This window comes from Zootoca vivipara, chromosome 10 (genome assembly GCF_963506605.1).
Source record: "Zootoca vivipara chromosome 10, rZooViv1.1, whole genome shotgun sequence".
Classification (NCBI taxonomy): domain Eukaryota; kingdom Metazoa; phylum Chordata; class Lepidosauria; order Squamata; family Lacertidae; genus Zootoca; species Zootoca vivipara.
This window is the reverse complement of record NC_083285.1, coordinates 28,709,002-28,729,425: the sequence shown is the minus strand read 5'-3', so window position 1 is coordinate 28,729,425 and position 20,424 is coordinate 28,709,002. Positions and strand designations below refer to the sequence as shown.

At 41.4% G+C, this 20,424-nt stretch overlaps 1 protein-coding gene across 1 annotated transcript in view; it reads right to left on the bottom strand.

The window, feature by feature from the left end:
- LGR5 (leucine rich repeat containing G protein-coupled receptor 5) overlaps positions 1-20,424 on the bottom strand; it is a 67,553-nt gene that overhangs the window by 29,755 nt on the left and 17,374 nt on the right. Inside the window, exons 2-4 of the mRNA XM_035127534.2 lie at positions 13,879-13,950; positions 6,831-6,902; positions 4,381-4,452 (exon numbers count right to left, since the gene is read on the bottom strand). Coding sequence (XP_034983425.2) covers positions 4,381-4,452; positions 6,831-6,902; positions 13,879-13,950 — 216 coding nt within the window. The remainder of the gene's footprint in view (positions 1-4,380; positions 4,453-6,830; positions 6,903-13,878; positions 13,951-20,424) is intronic.

The window sequence follows — 20,424 nt, the reverse complement described above, 5'->3', positions numbered from 1 at the left end:
TAAAACTTTTCATTAGTGATTGTGCTTCCTGTCATAATGTAAATAATGCATGCTGATCTATAAAACATGCAATGAAAACCTTAACGTTTTCATTCAGTTGTTTTAGTTGCGCTGATCAAAGTTTTGGCACTTTCAAAGCTAAATCCATTAGCTCATAAACTGTACCTTATTTATAATTTAAAATATATGGCTAACATGTGGAAAGTTTAAAAGCAGCTATTGTGCTCAAAAGAGGGCCAATTTAGGGATACTTTTTATTATTTCCTACCATAGATAGCATATAAGGTAGAATATAACATGAAATTGATCATGAACCCTTCTTAAAATGTCCAAATCTTTCAAGGAGAATACACGAAGCATAAGGAATGCAATCTAGTGTCACTTTTAATAACAAATTGTGCGTGCCCTGGCCATATGCTCTGCAGCTTATGTAGAAAATATTATACCGTACTTTAAGAGTTATGACAATCAGTTTTTCTAATTTATTCTCGTTATATCTAGGAATAAAATACTGATTCCTACAGTGCACTTTCTGGGCCACAACCATGGAGTACACTCACCTCAGAGATAATACAAATACAGGATCTGAGAAGCCATAAAGGGCACTGAAGGAGGAAGTAATGAACGAGAACTAAAGATGCTCAGAGGCTATTCTTAGCTTTCATCTAAGGCCTAGATGTCAGTTTGGGACATTCCAAAGAGAATTGGATTTCCTCACGATCACCTTCATATGTGATTTTTTTAAAAAAAACTTTCATATTATTTGTGAATTTTGAAAGAGATGCAATACAAAATCTGCGCATGTGCACCTGACACTAGAAAAAATCCCACCATGAATCACATGGGAAATACTCCAGGAAATAGCCTTATTAGTCTGTTGCAGTTTGAGGATAAATCAAATGCTCTTTGGTGTTGAACTTTCATGTGCAACAGTCTGCTCAATGAAGTCAAATATAGTTTTGTTTAGGCACGCAGTAAGAACCAGAGGAGTAGATAAAGTGGCAGAACTAAAAGCAGTGTTTTCCATGATACAGTGGTATCTTGGTTCTCGACTGCCTTGGCTCCCAAACAAATTGGCTCTTGAACGCCGCAAACCCGGAAGTGTTCCCGTTTGCAAACATTCTTTGGAAGCTGAATGTCCGACGCAGCTTCTGCTTGACTGCAGGAAGCTCCTGTAGCCAATCGGAAGCCACGCCTTGGTTTTCGAACCGTTTTGGGAGTCGAATGGAATCCCAGAACAGATTAAGTTCAGGAACCAAGGTACCAGTGTACACATAATTCTGGATGTCTCTCACATTCCTGATTGAATAACACTGTTGTTACCTGTGAGGAAGAGCTCCATGTGAACAGCAAAATGCATAGGCATATGTTGCATCAGAATTCACAAATTTTGAATTCATTTCTAAATCATTGTTGAGCTTGCAGGAAGAGTCTTTTTGTAAATTACCCCACAGTCCAAAGAGCATGGACACCAGTCATAGCTGCCAAGTTATCCCTTTTTTTAAGGGATTTTCCCTTATGCTGAATAGGCTTCCTCGCGAGAAAAGGGAAAACTTGGCAGCTATGACACCAGTCTGCCTCCACACACACAGGTGGAATCTAGACATATATAAAAAACATTCTGAAAATGCTTCTTGAAAAATATATTGAATTTGTCATAGCTCACCATCATGATCTACTGTCACATTTGTATAATGCACTTTACAACACACTTCAAACATTTTATTTGCAGCTGTGTAGCTGAGTCCACAGACTGCTTAGATTAGAAGTTTCCTCAGAATTCTTCCTCTTGAGTAAATCAAATAGCCCAGTTCCTGAGCCTTAGTATTTTTTTACACAGTTCCCAGTCCATTTTGATTAATTCACAAATTTAGTCTTTCTAGGGCTCTCATATTTCTTCTGGGTCTATCACCTGGTTGTGGGTCAGAAACCTGCTTCTGCAGCTGCTTCCAGACACAATTTCAGGATCCCAGCTGTTTCCTCTCTGGCACATGGAGAATCAAGCATCCCTAATGCACAATGCTCCCTTTTAGCAGGATGCAACGTCAAGCAGCTCATGAATTAAGAGGCCAGCCCTGTTCTCTGCTGCTGTTGCAGCAGCAACAACAACAACAACAGGCCAATAGATTCTCATGGCTGGTACAAGCAAAGTCAGGATTGGCAATGAAGAGATGGGCTTGCAACCATGGGAACCCAGTGTCAATTTTGGGAACCCAGAAGTGTTACTAAATGTTGTGGGGCAGGCAGTCCCAGCATTTCAGCACTTGCAGAGGAAGATATATACAAATCAGAATAAGGATGCAGTTACTAGAGGGCTTTCAAGTGAAGGCGGAACAGAGTTTGACAACTCGACCCACCTTGCCTCATGCAGAATCTCATTGCAGCACGAGGCTGGAGCAGAGGCTACAGACTGAATTTGTATGCAAAATGAAATGTAATATTAAACATTAAAATGGTTTGTTTCAGATTTATGTTCATTATGGGGAAGGTCCATAGGGTCCTTCTACTTTGCGTTCTACTTTGTGTTCATTATGGGGAAGGTCCATCTACTTTGCGTTCAGAAGTTCTCAGATTCAGTCCCAAGCCTGCCCAGGGAGGGGTGCAAGGGAAACCAGCATGAAGCCCTGGGGAGATGCTGCCAGACAGTGCAGACACTACTAAGTTAGACGGACCAATGGTCAGACTTGGTATAAGGTAGCTTCCCATGTTCCCAAGAGATATTTAAAAACCAGTGCCTTCATGCAAATTCTGTTTTATAGGCTTTATCCACCTGTCAAAGTGGCCCACTGGGGGCAGGGAACGCAGGAGGAGACCTGCCAGCCAGGAAATGTTCCCTACCCCTGATCTAAATAAGCACTGCCCATTAATATCTAGGTCATAAATGCCTGGTGGTTTAAAGGAATAGGCTACTTATCCTACTCATCCTACTCCAAAATGCCCACCATTCTCTCAGACACTGGTAAAAGGATTTGGGAGGATGGGAAGAAAACCTGTTTGCCCCATGGTGATCTAGTAAATTAATTCTGCATTTGGGAGTAGAATGTTAACCTGTAGACAAGCAATAAGATTGGCACATGAGCAAAATGGGACAAAGCCATCAGAATTCAAATAAAACACCTTCAAATGAACTAACTTCTAAACCATGTCATACCTTAAAAGAAAGCTCCTATTTTGTAGAAGCTCCTAGCTGGCTTTTAAAGCTTTCAACTCCTTTAAAAAAAAAAGGTTTCCCGTTTTGAATAGTTTCAAAGGAATCCTCATTGTAAATCGGAAACCAAGACGCAAATCACCTTATGGATAGAAAATTACTAGGTTGTATGAAACGAGAAACTGAATCTATGCACACCTTTATCAGACGGGCACTAACTCATTTGGAAGAAACAAAAGAATCCTGGTTTTCTTTTCCTCAAAGAGGTCACATTTGTCAACGATCCTCTTTCAACTGATAGTAGCCTGTTCTGTACATGTACTTATCATTCCTATCTGCTGTCTGCTCCACAGCTGTTTAAAGTTCCTACTGACCACTCTCATTCTCTTTTTATTTTAATTTTGTCACCAAACACCCTTACACAGTCAACACAACCTCTCAGTTTTCTCTCCTTCTTTCTCCTTCGCCTCCTCTTTTCTATCTTCTAGAAAGGCATTTGCAACAAAGAACGAGAGATAGCGAGATAGTTTATTTAGAAACTCTGTTGAAAATTCAACTCTCTTTCAACACCACAAAGAACCCTTTGTTTATATGACTTATCATATAAATAAACACTTACTATTTAGGTTGTTGGAAGAAGCAAAACACAGGTTAGCCTGATGCACAGACTTTAAAATCACTAAAATTGAAATGAAATATTCTTTTCGAAATGCATTTCTGCTGTAGTATTTGTTGGGTCTCGTTTGTCAGATTTATTCCAGCAATCATGTGGACTGTAGGCTTACTTTCATTTAAAGTAAAATATTGGAGAAGACAGAATTCTAAGTTGACACACAGGTGCAATACATTGCTCAACCCCTTTGCAGCCTTTGGAACACAAGAGGAAGAGAGATTATGCCTTTGTGGCATAAAATACTAATTGTACATTTATTATTTTAATATATATTAAATGGGACACTCTCAATGGAGGGCTTTAGTACATCTGAATCTGTTTCTATCTGAAAGAGAGACTAGAATGCTCAGGGAAGCAATTCCTTATTCAACTATTTTTTGGTTGAAGCAGTAAGAATTATACTTTGTACTCTATTATTTATGCCATGTAGTGTCATTTTGTACTTCAGATTATGCTATTTTTTATAATTAATAGGAGCAGAGGTTATGCAATGACATACTTTGGCATAATCACCATTAACAACCATGTAGTGTATTATAGGGTATATGTATATACTTACAGAGACTGGAGAGAGTGCAGATTCTGGAGCGCTTCAGCAGGAACTTGCTTTAGCAAATTATTCTGAAGCATTCTGCATTTGTGGAGAGAGAGAGAGAGAGAGAGAGAGAGAGAGAGAGAGAGAGAGAGAGAGAGAGAGAGAGAGGGAGAGGGAGAGAAACAATTTTAGCTTACAAACCAGAGGTCAGTGTTTAGTATCTTACCCCCCCCCCCCCCCCCCAGAAGGAAAATGGTTAGTAACATGGGTGTGAGATCTGGTCTCCAAAACAGAGTGTACCACCTGCTAGTTACCAATATTTTGAAACCAAGGTTTAGAGATAAAACCAATATTTTGTATAATTTGAGAGCCAGCGTAGCATCATGGGGATAGCCCTGGAGACTCTCTCTTAGCCTAAACTATCTCACAGGGTTGTTGTTAGGATAAAATGGGTAGGAGAGAGAAATACATGGAGGAAGGTAAGATATTAATGAGATAAGTTAATTAAATGTAAGTATGTGCCTCTTCCCATCATTTAAAGAGCTGTCCAAATTGTGTATGAGTGGAACCTATTTGCGGTGGTTCCAGTCCCACATGGATGGTTGTTTTCAGAAGGCGATGCTTGAGGAGTGCTCTTCTGCCCCGTGGAGTCTTCAATGTGGGGTTCCTCACAGTTCAGTTTTATTTCCTATGCTGTTTAACATCTACATGAAACCACTGAGCGGGGTCACCTGGAATTTTGGAGCAGATTGTCAGCAATATGCTGATGACACCCAGCTCTACCTCTCCTTTACATCCGCAGGTGAGACACTTGTCTCTGCAATGGACTGGATGAGAGCCAACAAACTGAAGCTTAATCCAGATAAGACTGGGGCTCTTGATGGGGTTACCTTCTCTCTGAGGGAGCAGGTATGCAGCCTGGGGATCACTTTTAGATCCTTTGCTGTCGCTTGAGGCCTTGGTGGTGCAGAATGCCTTCCATCACCTTTGGCTAGTGGCCCAGCAGCACCCCTACCTGGACAGGAATAGCCTAACTTTTGTTGTCTATGCCAGTGTTTCCCAACCTTGTGCCTCCAGATGTTTTGGGACTACAACTCCCATCATCCCTAGCTAGCAAGACCAGTGCTCAGGAATGATGGGAATTGTAGTCCGAAAACAGCTGGAGGCACAAGGTTGGGAAACACTGGTCTATGCTCTGATTTAACCTCTACCGTAGGTTAAATCATTGCAACACATTATACATGGTGCTGCCCTTGAAGACAGTGCACAATTTAGCGGCCACTTTCATCACCAGGGCAAGATGGTTTGAGCATTTAATGCCAATTCTGGCTTGAACGCACTGGCTGCCAATTAGTTTCTGGACCCAATTCAAAGAGCTGGTCTTGACCTATAAAGCCTTAAATGGCTCAGGGCCACAATACATTAAGGACCACCTTCCCCCATATTAACTTACCTGAACCCTGTGATCACCATCTGAAGCCCCGTGCTATCTATATTACATATATTTAGGCACCAGGTGAAAACACTCTTCTCCTCCCAGGACTTTGGCTAACTAAACAATATATGGCCTTTTGCACTGTGTTATGTGTGTAGGGTTGTTGTTTTTGTTTGTTACTATAGCATGTATTTTTGTGTTTTTATATTGTAAACCGCCCTGTGATCCTCGGCTGAAGGGCGGTATAAAAATCTAATAAATATTAAATACTTAACAAAAACATAACAAGACAGAGAATAAAATGCATCTTAGAAAAAACAACCTAGAAAAATTAAGAACGAAAACTGGAATTACACATCCGCAGAGGCCTTTCTAAATAAGTATGTTTCAATGAGGTGTAAGAATATAGTCAAAGGCAGCGCTGCTTAACTTCAGAAAGAAGATGATTCCACACAATGGGTGCAATCATGGATAAGGTACTCCTCAAAAGGAATGTGTTTCAGCAAAAAGCTGAAACCTGCTTGGTTTCATAAAGACCTGCTTGGAATGTACTTCACAGTTTAACAAAGTTAAGTTTTGACTACATCTACCAAGAAATAACATAAGATATGGGCGTAACGTTTCTTAAATACTACAATGTTTGCAGTAATTATTCTACTCATTTTGTCCATCTCCCCACCCATATAAATAGAAATAAAAGTCATCTCCTTTTTTCCATCCTCATTAGAAATGTCTCTGAACTTTGAGAACTAAAACCTGCCCTTCTGTAGGAAGTTAAAGAAACAATTACAAAATTAGATCTTTATTTGATATTATACAGAAACATTAACTTTATGAGTGAACTGATTTGGGGACATCACCCATCTTTCAAAATTTCAAGGTTTAATACAAAGAAGCAAATACCTTATTTTTCTAAAAGCAGTAACCATCTTTTCCTGGTCATACTCTGATCAAAATGAACAATTCACTTAAAGTGTTCCTTTAGTATTAGGCCCTGAGATATTTTAAACAAACCACATAGAAATGTTGGTTTACTTACAGTACTTTAAGGCTGAAAAGCCCAGAAAATGCTCCTTTGGGGATGTGTGTCAAGCCATTTCCTGCCAGACGTCTGCAGGATTAGAACGAAAAAAGATAAATAGATTTTATTTTGTGTGGAATTAATCTGGATGTTAAAAAACACAGGGCAGTTATATTGGAAGCACCAGGGCTAGAAGGAGTTGTTTAAGAGCCCAGTTTTGTCATCATTAACATTCCGTGTGAAACATTTTGTAACTACACAGTCCATTTAACGTCAGCTGAGCAAATGCATTTGCTTCAATAAACCTGGCTTACAGTGCACGCCTAATTGTCCAACCTGTTCTGCTTCAGTAGCAAACAATGCAAAATTACAGAATGCAGATTGGCTACTATTTTCATAACTTTACATTTGCCCCAGTAGACATGAATTTTCCCCAGTAGACATAGAAAGCACACAGATAAATTGACAAGCCTCATTAGCTACAAGAGAGCACATGGTTACAAAAAATGGTACACATGCCTTCAAGCATAGCTGTCAAGTTCTCCCTTTTTTTAAAAGGGAAATTCCCTTATGCTGAATAGGCTTCCTCGCGAGAAAAGGGAAAACTTGACAGCTATGGTTCCTTCATAGTGTTGTGTTTTAAAAAGCCGACTAGTCATGAATGGATAGAAATTACATGTGGAAATTTGCCTTTCAGTGTTAGAATCATAGAATCATAGAGTTGGAAGAGACCACAAGGGCCATCCAGTCCAACCCCCTGCCAAGCAGGAAACACCATCAAAGCATTCTTAACATATGGCTGTCAAGCCTCTGCTTAAAGACCTCCAAAGAAGGAGACTCCACCACACTCCTTGGTAGCAAATTCCACTGCCGAACAGCTCTTACTGTCAGGAAGTTCTTCCTAATGTTTAGGTGGAATCTTCTTTCTTGAAGTTTGAATCCATTGCTCCGTGTCCGCTTCTCTGGAGCAGCAGAAAACAATCTTTCTCCCTCCTCCATATGACATCCTTTCATATATTTGAACATGGCTATCATATCACCCCTTAACCTTCTCTGTTACACATGTGCTTCTTAGAACAGTGTTTCCCAACCTTGTGCCTCCAGATGTTTTGGGACTACAACTCCCATCATCCCTAGCTAGCAAGACCAGTGGTCAGGAATGATGGGAATTGTAGTCCAAAAACATCTGGAGGCACAAGGTTGGGAAACACTGTCTTAGAATAACGTTAACTGCTGCTGAGGGAAAGTAAACCTGAGCAGAGTATCAGAGGAATTTGAGATCAATGTTATGTCAACTTTCATTTCAAATACATCGCTGACAGTAGTGGGATAGCAAGGAAGAGGCACTGCCCACCTGCTCTCTTAAAGGAGAAGCACGGGCTGTTTCAAACAGTAGTTATGAAAGACCCCTTAACCACCTAAGACAGCCTCCAGCACTCAGCAGTATCACCCCCTCCCCACTAGCTGATGCAATGTAGTGCGCCCACATTATGGCCATTTTTTCCACCAGGTAAAGACCTTTTAATTCAGCCAGCCCTTTTAATTTTAACTACTTGCTTTGGTGCATTTAAATATGCATCCAAATGGCTTTCCCTTATTTATAAATAAATAGCAATGGCTGATCTGGTTTGGGGGAGGGGTGTAGGATACTTTGTATTCTAGATTCTGTGTTTTTATGACACCAAGCAGTGTATAAATTTTAGGAAACAAACAATAAATGCAATTTCAAAACCATGCAAATTCCCAAGTTGTCTCAATTTTTGTATACTCACAATAGCCACCCTAACACAACTTCTACAAGTTGAATATACAGTATAATGTATTCTATTGATTTTTAACGGTTGGGTAGTGGCAACATTGTTCCCCAAAGTGCTATACAGTACTAGCAGCAGAGGAAAACTATTGCTATGAATGCTTCAGCATATGTCCAAACTGAAGCAATGCTTCCATTTTTAAATAAGCAACACGACAGAAATCTAAACCATAACCTGCATTTTATTTGCTTGGCTGCATCTCGTTGTCTGAGGCAGCTCAGAGGAGCAAATGGACTGTAAACAGGAACCTTGGTTAAATTAACTAAAGGACTGGCCACTGAAGAGGCTGAGTCAGATTTTACAGCCATCTGAACAGCCTTATGCATGAGAATTCAAATGCATGTGGATACCCAGTTCATTATTGCTTTGAAAATCGTTAGCTTTTATAATAGTTATTGTTGCTAGAATAATCCTCTGTCAGAAAGAGCGCATGCACAAAACTTGGGGGGGGAAATACTTTTTGGCTATTAACCCAAATAGTTATATGAGAAAATACATTGATTTTAAAATGCTGTGTTCTGCTGAGCAGGGCTTTTCTATTTTAACTACTATTGCGGAGTTCTTACTTCATACCAATCCTGTCTTGTGATGGTGGAATTTATTATGTGTCACTGGCTGTTTGCCAACCTGGAGGCATGCAAGTCTGATCATACATGCTACTATACTTTAAATACAACTATTATCATCTTTACTTTGCATGTCCCTTTCTATACAGGATTATAAAATGAACTGGGCAACTTCCAGTGGTATCTGCACACCAGCAGAATGACTTCAGTTGGTGAGACAGGACTTCCCCTTCTTTCCCCTTCTCCCTGAAACCCTCTACACTTCAAGCCCTCCAGATGTTTTGGACTACAATTCCCATCATCCCTGACCACTGGTCCTGTTAGCTAGGGATCATGGGAGTTGTAGGCCAAAACATCTGGAGGGTCGCAGTTTGGGGATGCCTGGTCTACACATACCCCAATTCTGCTCTGCCCAATGTGGTCAGAGAAGTCCATTTTTGTGATGTTGCCTGTCTCCCAAAGTTTATTTACATCACTGCACTACACAGTTACACAGGCATGACGATCCTTCTCCATGGAACAATGGCAAGGCTACATATATTTTTTTATCTGCTCCACAACAGCCATTTTCACATGCCTCACCTCATTCAGATATGACTTGTGAGAGATTATGCTCCTCTAGTATTGCTAGGTTTTGCAACCATATAGGGAGACACTGGTACAGAGTACTGACACATCTTGTTCCCCCCCCCCCCCCCGTTCGTAGCAATTTATGTTGCTTACCCACAACACTTGTATCAAAACTCCCCATAAAAATAGTGCCAACTGCATGTAACAAACTGAGTGAGCCAATTCTGCTAGGGGTAAGAGGTAGCATTTAATCTACCCTGTTCCTTAAGTCATGCCTTCCAGGTGAATATAGAGGAAGTACTGCTTCCCCCCCCTCTCAGAGCACCACAACTGCGAGTGAGTTTTACAGGTTGCCTTCAAAGGACATATTTACCTTGCCAGCAGGTCCAACAGTTCTGAAAGGTATTGTGTCTACTCCCTTCACCTTTGAAGGTACCCAAGAGTGGCCACTGAAGCTTAAAAATGTAAAGGTACCCCTGACAGTTAAGTCCAGTCGCAGACGACTCTGGGGTTGCAGTGCTCATCTCGCTCTATAGGCCGAGGGAGCCAGCGTTTGTCCGCAGACAGCTTTCGGATCATGTGGCCACCATGACTAAGTCACTTCTGGCGAACCAGAGCAGTGCACAGAAATGCTGTTTACCTTCCTGCCGGAGCGGTACCTATTTATCTACTTGCACTTTTTTTGGCGTGCTTTTGAACTGCCAGGTGGGCAGGAGCTGGGACCGAACAATGGGAGCTCACCCCATTGCGGGGATTCGAACCACCGACCTTCTGATCAGCAAGCCCTAGGCTCAGTGGTTTAGATCACAGCGCCACCTGCGTCCCAACCTTAACTGCCTATTAACTTCCCGAACCTACCTGCCAATGTTGCCAATTAACCAATTTAAAAGCAACCATCCAATAAGGACATCTGCTGGAAACGCAGTACAGTACAGAATAGGTGAAATAAACCAGCCAGCACAGCCAACCAGCTGACATGCAAAAGATTTCTACTCGCCCCCCTGAAAAACAACCAGCTAATGTCCATACTGGATAAAGGGTGGGAGGGAACCGCAAAACTGCAGAAGTTTTGCAGTGCAGCATGCATGGGCATACAAGAGGCTGAATAATAATAATAATAATAATAATAATAATAATAATAATAATAATAATATTTATACCCTGCCCTTCCCAGTCAAGACCGGGCTTAGGGCGGCTAACAACAAGAATATCAAAGCAAGCATAAAAGAAATAATTCAATTAAAATGCAGATTAAATACAATGTTAAAATTCAATTTTAAAATTAGGAATCTACAAGTGCAACCTCATTTAAATATCTGTAGGATAAAGCCTTAGGAGAGGGGAACACCGGGGTCAGACTGAGTCAGTCCAAAGGCCGAGCAGAACAGCTCTGTCTTGCAGACCCTACGAAAAGAAGACAACTCCCGCTCTCTCCTAAGAGAGAGCGTTCCACCAGGTCGGGGCTAGTACTGAGAACGCCCTGGTCCTGGTCGAGGCCAGTCTAACCACCTTGTGACTCGGGATCTCCAGTATATTATTATTTGTGGACCTTAATGTCCTCTGCGGGGCATACCGGGAGAGGTGGTCCCATAGGTACGAGGGTCCTAAGCCACATAGGGCTTTAAAGGTCAAAACCAGCACCTTAAACATGAGTCTGTACTCCACCGGGAGCCAGTGCAGCTGGTGAAGCACTGGATGAATGTGATCTCGTGGTGAGGACCCCGTAAGGAGTCTCGCCATGGCATTCTGCACCCGCTGAATGCCAGTTGCTCCTCCCTAAAGGTAAAGGGTTAGGGTTAGGGTTAGTTGTGACCGACTCTGGGGTTGCACGCTCATCTAGCATTATTGGCAGAGGGAGCCGGCGTATAGCTTCCAGGTCATGTAGCCAGCATGACAAAGCCACTTCTGGCAAACCAGAGCAGCACATGGAAACACCGATTACCTTCCCGCTTGCCCCTCCCTAAGTGGCTACAAATGGCATCTGATGCTACTGCTTCAGGCACAGTGTCATTGTTCGACTTCTACTGTTAAAAAGCTAGCATTTTTGTTCTGAAAATTGTAATTGCAATCTTTTACACTTGTGCTGTGTCTTTGTACTTCATTATGGAATTACCAAGTAGTCCTGGAAAGATTGTTCTCATTAATGCCCCCCACCAATAGATTAACAAAACTGAAATCACACAGGAGTCACACATATTCATCATTTAAAAAAAGGCATGAGGCTTAGTTTGTTGGTGGTTTATACCTATCACTGAGACAGAGCTAACGTTTAAGGCAGAGCTAACTTTTAAGGCAGCTTTGTCACTTGGTTGGCAAAATGGTTGTCACCCGAAACTAATTCTCAAATCATTCTGTTGAAAGGGAGAGGGGAAACAAAACAAACAACCCAAGTGAACTTATCTGTGCATTATTCTACTAAGGGCACCTGCTGTAAAGTTGTTGAGCAGTGTACTAAAAACTGCTTGGAGCTTTGCCCACACTGCTTTTGTTTGCAAAGCCCAATTTTTCAATCTTAGAAAGGAAACTAGATATGTCTTATTCAATGATGCTGTAACTAGCCCCAGCAGCCTTCTGGCTTTCTCCTTTAGAGATGTAAAAGCAATTAAGTGGCTGCAGGTTCTACATAGTTTGTGTATTTCACTCAGTCATAGGCAGTTGAAGGAGACTGGCTGGCGAGACTGTAAAACAAAACAAGGCATTGGCATTCAGAGCACTGATGCTGCAGTCAATAGCTTAGGATTCCCATCAGGACGTCCTCACATGAAGTGGCATTATGCATCCCAGTGCAAGTTTGGATCCTTTTCTAGACAGAAAGTGTGTTATAATGAGAATAGAGGCCATCCCAGTATCAACTGATCAGGTCTCACATTTGGAGCAAGATCCCTAGATACGATCCCTCTTGCCCCCATGATTATAGACAGTAGCTCACATTGCACGACACTACCAAGTCAGGAAAACTTTGGGTATTTAGGAAGAGGAAGTGATACATTGCTTTGCATAAACAAAACTGCAACTTTCCATTATATGTGGGGTTTTGTGGCTTGCCACTAATTAGATGCCACAAGCTGAGTGTCAGATGGGGAGAAGCAGAGGTACAAACACTTTGCTTTTAGTTACAGGTAGGTAGCCGTGTTGGTCTGACGTAGTCGAAACAAACAAACAAACAAAATTCCTTCCAGCAGCACCTTAGAGACCAACGAAGTTTGTCATTGGTATGAGCTTTCATGTGCATTCTTCAGTGTATCTCTAGTGTTGGTCTCTAAGGTGCTGCTGGAAGGATTTTTTTTATTTTGTTTCGACTTTGCTTTTAGTGAACCTCACCAGGATACCTGTGCCTTGAGTTACTGTAAGAATGAAAATCCAAAGCATTTTGAAATTCTTAGTTCTGTGCACTTTGCTACATATAGTCTTATGTGCATAGAGTGGTTTCCTCTTCTGGCTGGCCATCATCACTGCTAATCAACATTCCACTTGTGATCCTGTGTTTGATTAACTAGTTTTTACAGCATAGTGGTTTTTTTTCTTTTTTAAAAACAAAACAAAACAGAAAACACCAAATAGAACAAATTAAGCTATGCAGGGTTCTGTGTTTCATAGCCAGCCTTGAGGGATGCTAAAAGCTAAAGAGTAAGGAAACAGTAATTAAAAGTGATTACAACAAGACGACTTAGTACCATGAAATGTGAATGCAAGTGTCCTTGACACAGGCAGAACCAGACAGCAGGATTTGGTTTTGATTATAACTTCACTTACTATTTTAATAAACATGAGCTGGTATTCAAACTTTTAATATCCTGCTGCTTAACTATTTCCAAATAGCAATCCAGCTCTTTTAAACAACCCTTTAAAAAAAATTAATTTCTACAGCCCTGTCTCTGCTTAGAAAAGTTGCAGCCTCGTGGTAACTCTTTAGGGTTTCTCCTTTTGGGGGGGAGGGTAAGCTTATATCTAGAATCACAAGCAATTGGTGTTCCCCCCCCCCCCAGCTAAGTGTTTCCGCATGTGCCAAACGTGTCAGAGCTCACAGCTTTTTCTGTGTAGTGTTATCTGGTTCCCAGAGAAGTGCCTAAGAATGTTCTCTCAACTATTGTCAGTCAAGGATACAAAGATACGTACAGCTCTTCCAGGAAGCGGAGATTGTGCAGCGAGTTTGAGGACAGTCTAGAGATGTTGTTCATACTGAGATCACTGAGGAAGGAAAGAGACAGAGTCTTAATACAGTATACATAACTGGAGTATGCAGCTGTTCGTACATTTTAAAGCAGCACATTAACAAAACAACAAACAAAAAGAGGTCCCTTTCAAAGTCAGATGAACTAACCAGATTCTCAAGTTGCATTAAATAAGTGAAATGAACCACAAAACAAGGGTGCAATCTGATCCTGCTTGTAGCACACTTCCTGGTGGGGTTCCACAGTAGTTCCTGGCACAGGAAACCAACAGGTTTTCCTAAGTCACATCAACCTCACTTTTATGCAGTATTCCATTTAGTAATTATACTTTTAAAAAGCCAGTTTCCCCCTCATGCTAGGACAGTGTAATTACCGTGGCATCACTGGGAGGGCTCCACTAAAATACATGGGAGCTATACAAGACATCAAAAGGGTTTGTGCCCACTGTGGGGCTTTCTTGCACAAGCCCCATATGAATGGGAGCTATCCAAGCAAATGGACCTATGCACATGTTATTTATTTTTTTAATGAATCACTTCCCATAAAGCATCCTGAAGCAATTTGAAGCATCAACAGTAATACACACACACACACACACACACACAGAGAGAGAGAGAGAGAGAGAGAGAGAGAGAGAGAGAGAGAGAGAGAGAGAGATCTTTCATGGGTGGGGGGGAGAAGTGAAGGGAACCCCCCCTCAAAGCAGTCCAGTGAAGACTGAGCATCCTCAGTGGCTGCGGAGGAATGCTGACTGATTGCTTGCAGTGGGGTTGGGGGGAAACAAAAACACTCCATTGAAGGGGAGAATGGAACAGAGAATTATAGAACAATGCATGGCTGGCTGGCTTGAACCCTGAACAGCAGCACTCTACTCAGCACCACATTTTGCAGGTCCCACTTGTATAACTCACTTATTTTATTATATTTCTATATCACCTTTCTGCAAACCACCAAGGCTGTACGCAACAGATCAAAACCAATAAAACACAGTTAAATGAACAATAAAGAATATCTGAAGAAGTGTGCATGCACACGAAAGCTCATACCAAAATAAAAACTTAGTTGGTCTTTAAGGTGCTACTGAAGGAATTTTTTTATTTTAATAAAGAATAAAAACATTGCAAACAGCAACACTTCTTTTTTTTAAAAAAAGACTAAATTATCGGTAGGACGGTATCGCACTCTTAGAACTTGCCACCAATCATGGCCTCCTATACAGTGTACACGGCACCTATAAAGATCAGTCCGAGGGCTTTTTTACCTTCATAGGCCCCAGAGGTGCAAGCGTAATTGATTATATTTGGTTCTCCTACACATTGTTCCCCCAAGTGCTTAGTTTTAACATCTTCAACAGGGTGGACAGCGACCACCTCCCTATTGCAATCATACTCCGAAGGACATGCCTTAGCTTGCCCTCCCAACCCACCCACCGGGCAACACAGTCGCTTGCACCAAAACGCAAGAAATGGGACCCCTCTCTGGAACATGAACTTAAAGTCCACCTAAACTCTCCTGCATCATTGGCCTTGAAAGCTCATCTTGAAAGATCCATCGAGACCCACCTCTCCTTTTCTTTATACCACCAAATTGTAGCATCCCTCCTACCGACTAAATTAAGAAGTGTAAAATCATTAACTAGTAGCATAAGTATTGCTACAACCAAAATCAGCATATAAAATACAAACAATTGCTCTAATCTCCATTTTTATTTTTAAGACAGTGACAATTGTCCTGATACACTAACAGTGTGGGCTGTAATCCGGCTACAGGGGAACACAAGTTTGAGTCACTGATTGTATTGGAGGAAGTCAGCCTCAAACTTAGAACATTTTGCTTCAGCTGACTCAGGTTGTAGACCTGGCAGCAAATGATACTTAGTACAGAAGATCTTTCATTTTGTGGGCAATGTTATTTTAAGCAGGTGTTCTGGGTGTGCATTATAAGTTCTTATCATGCTGATTATTCACACCAGAGGCTAACACTGTTTTTAGCCAACATTTTAATGCAGAAATAAATTTTTACTAGTTTACAGCCATTCATTTGACAGTTACACAGGGCAAACTTGGAAATAAATGACAGTTTTATTGTTAAGAAATATTAACAATTACCCATTTTCAACTCAATGTGTTGTTTAGTAGTCACTTCAAAAGCTAATTTATTAAACAACACCAGAGTAGTTATTAAATTCCCTCTTTTGTTGCAATATTTAATCATGCCTTTCTTTCTCTTCAGTAGTTGGCTACTACCCCCTTTGTTTTGGCAAAGGAACAAAAGATTTTCTTTGGCAAAGGAACAAAAGTACAGCAAATGAAATCCCAGTCAAATTAATTATATTTTAATGGACAATAAGATAAAGCCTTTGGGTGGTGACGTATTTTGTACATATACCAGCAACAGTGCTTTTAAAAATGAATACTACACATTTGAAGGGAAATGTTCTGAATAGGGCCAATTTCTGCAAAAACAAAGACCCTACAAATTTGTACTATGACAAATATTGATACATACCTAAGGAATTAGTGTCCAGTTTGCAAATTTTCATTTAAAAATCAGATTGGGCTAAGGCAGGCATCCCCAAACTTCAGTTTGGGGATGCCTGGGCTAAGGTAAAAAACCCCCAAAACACCCAGTTGCAAAAATCACACCTGGGAACAACTGTCATAATCTCACTGTTCAAAGTGTTGGTGCTGACCTTTAAAGCCCTAAATGGCCTCGGTCCAGTATACCTGAAGGAGCGTCTCCACCCCCATCGTTCTGCCCAGACACTGAGGTCCAGTACCAAGGACCTTCTGGCGGTTCCCTCGTTGCGAGAAGCCAAGTTGCAGGGAACCAGGCAGAGGGCCTTCTCGGTGGTGGCGCCCGCCCAGTGGAATGTCCTCCCATCAGATGTCAAAGAGAAAAACAGCTACCAGATTTTTAGAAGACATCTGAAGGCAGCCCTGTTTAGGGAGGCTTTTAATGTTTAATAGATTATTTTATTTCATTTTTCTGTTGGGAGCCGCCCAGAGTGGCTGGGGAAACCCAGCCAGATGGGTGGGGTATAAATAATAAATTATTATTATTATTATTATTATTATTATTATTACTGCTGCTGCTGCTGCTGCTGCTCTGTCCCAAGTTGGCTGTGGCTGGCCTTTGGAACCAATTTGGGAAGGTGAAGTCCTGGCATCTGGCCTCACGCATGCACTTGCATCTGCTATGGTTGGATGCTGCACTACTTAAGCCCACCCCATCTTCCCCTCAGGACCAGACTTTCTCCCATCACCTGTTGTTATTCTCAGAGAAGATTCTTCTTCTTTGGAAGCTCCCTCAACTTCTGGCATCCTGCCTTCACCAACATACCAGTCCTAGAAGTGGTGGAGATTGGGAGGCTTTCCAGCACTGCTGTAGCGCAGCCCTCAGAAACTTAGTGTGATCCTCCTTGCCTGGCAGGTGAACTCCATTAGGAAGCTGTGTCCCAAGTACTCACACCTGATATACAGTGGCATATCAGCATTCAGTGGGCTTCTGACCAGTGCAGCAACACTCTGAGCTACTCAAGGGCTGAGCTACATGATGACAAAGCTTCTTCTTCTTCTTCTTCTTCTTCTTCTTCTTCTTCTTCTTCTTCTTCTTCTTCTTCTTCTTCTTCTTCTTCTTCTTCTTCTTCTTCTTCTTTTGCTAAGTGGACTTAAACAGGCTACTTTTACTGTGAATAACAAGCAGATTTTGGATGTCAGTGCAGAACATGTCCCCAGTCTGGTTCCCTGCCCTGCACTCCAATTTGCCCTAAACGTGCTATTACACCTTTGGGGGACAAATAGCTGTTTTCAGCAAGGAAACATACTCCAGATCAGGGCTCCAAGCATGTTTTTTTTCTTCAAAATAAAACATACAGTTTATGTATACATTTTTTTTAAAAAAAAGCATTGTTGTTATAACACATGGGTAGGCAAACTAAGGCCTGGGGGCCAGATCTGGCCCAATTGCCTTCTAAATCTGGCCCACGGACAGTCCAGGAATCAGTGTGTTTTTACATGAGTAGAATGTGTCCTATTTAAAATGCATCTCTGGATTATTTGTGGGGCATAGGAATTTGTTCATTTCCCCCCCCCCAAAAAAAAATTAGTCCGGCCCCCCACAAGGTCTGAGGGACAGTGGACCAGCCCCCTGCTGGAAAAGTTTACTGACCCTTGTTATAACATGTAGTTTCACTCTTAGCCTCACTTGCTAGCTTTAATTTTGTCTACTGGGTTTATTGTGTACTCTCCAGGGTCCTGATGCTGTGGGCACCATCGCAGGTGCCTGACTAGTATTGTATGTTCATTTCTGCTATTCACATAGCATTTTACCCACATTAACCTGGTGCAGATGTAACACTTTTCTTAGCCATAGTTAAGAAATCAAGGAAAGGGTCTCAGGGTTCGAATTCTTTGTTTCTATCCTGCATGAAATCTTCTCTCCTTCTTTCAGCAGTGAATATGGTACAGTGCTATATCTGCAAAGGCTGCCCCTAATTGTGGTTGCAATGATAGGTTGAAATCTAGTAGGTGAAATTGGTTTGCAAACCATGATTTATGTTAACTATAGGATTGCAGAGCTGTAAGGGATCCCAGGGGTCATCTAGTTCAACCCCCCTTCAATGCAGGAATCTTTTGCCCAACATTGGCCTCAAATCCATGACCCTGAGATTAAGAATCTCATGTTCTTATCGATTGGTTTGCACTAGTACAAATGCAATGTGGTCTTGTGCCTTTAGCAGCTGTGGGGTAGGCAGCAATTTAACAGAGTAATCCCTTTATAGTACTGAAAAACAATTATGGGGAATGCTTCATCTGTTTACATTCTGTTACACATCTTATCACTTGTTTTTGGCTCCCAATGTGCCTTTGGTTCCTCTGCAAAAGAGGGCACACATTCGCATATAACAAAGTATATACAATTTTTATGCAAACGTATGTCTTCTTTTGTGAGTGCCTAATCCACATATTGCATACTGAGCCCAAAAAATCCTGGCAGCACCCCTGCTTGTGTCCATAACACTAAACCATGGTTTAGCTTTATAGGTGAACCTTCCTGCATAATACATTTTATTTATGTATTAGGTTTATTGCATGCATCCTTCCAGGAGCTTAGTGCAGCATATTTTAAAGCAATATTGATGTGGTTATAGTGCAGCCTCAGATACGGATGGCTAATCTTTTTGGGATATACCGTATTTTTGCCATTTTTACTGTGAGGGCGCAGGAAAGACAAAATAACCAGAGATCTGAAGAAAGTGAAACTGAAGGGTCAGATTATATACCGGTATATACAATGATGAAGCAATCAAGCAACTAACTGACTTTTTCTTTTCAGTGGTAGGAGTATTCTAAGCATATTAGGTATACTGACACAATGTCATCACTCTGGAAAACTCAATGTGGTGAGCAATATATTATTAGGGCAGCTTCAAAAAAACCCCTCCACAAATTCAGATTTTTGGCCAGTAGTTCGCAAGATATAAATATCAAACAATTACCTTATAGTAATGGGAAAGGATGATGAAGTGACTGGTTATTATTAAACCTAATGTTTCTAATATTGTTTACATTACAGACCGGGTGTGTGTGTGTGATCCTGTCCCCAGAAAAAGGACAGTACAATAGGGTTTGGATAGGCACTGATACTAGCAACTTCTGACTGCACTGATCCTTGGAATACCTCCAGGTACCCTACCTGTCTTCTCGCACAGGTTACTATTGCCAGGGTAAGGCTGTTCAGCAAAAGTCTGGTAGTATCAAGAGCCAGTTGCACACATGTACAGAGAGGTTAGTCTAGACCACTGCTGCTGAGCAATAAACAATATGAGACCAGGGCATTGGTGCTACTATGAACTTAAGAGGCGAGAAGCGGGGAAAGGCAGGCAGTTAGGGAAAAGGGAAAATTGAGAATAGGAGAAACAAATGATGGGCCTTTTCCTACCTCACCTGGCTGCTGTCATGTCATCTAGGATGGAGAACAACAGGCCTAGAAACAGGCCTAGAGGGGTGGCGTATGTGAAAGTTGTGAGAGTTTGGCTGGAAGCTGGAGAGACAGTGACTTGTCTTGATATGTACTAGATTTGGTGTTCCCCTGGAAACCGAATGGGGAAATAAGATCTGTTGGAGTGGTAAAACTGTGAGCTCCTCCATCCTATGCTCAGGTTATATATGTGTGTGTGTGTGTGTGTGTGTGTGTGTGTGTGTGTGCTCGCGCACGCACAACTAAAGCTTATTTATCTTTGACCCCAGTGCCCTGGGTCAATATAGGAACCTCTGAAGCCTCTCACTGCTTAGAGACTGGGGTTGTGTGTAACACATCCATAAAAGCAACCAAGGCTATTTCAATGCTGAAACCTAGCCATACTGTAATAAAGATAACCAGAAATGTGAATTAATACTTGTCTCAATATCCCCAGATATTATTAAATTAATTATATTTTTTATTCTCCATACAACTCACAAGAGCAAAAGTTTTTTTTGTTTTTTAA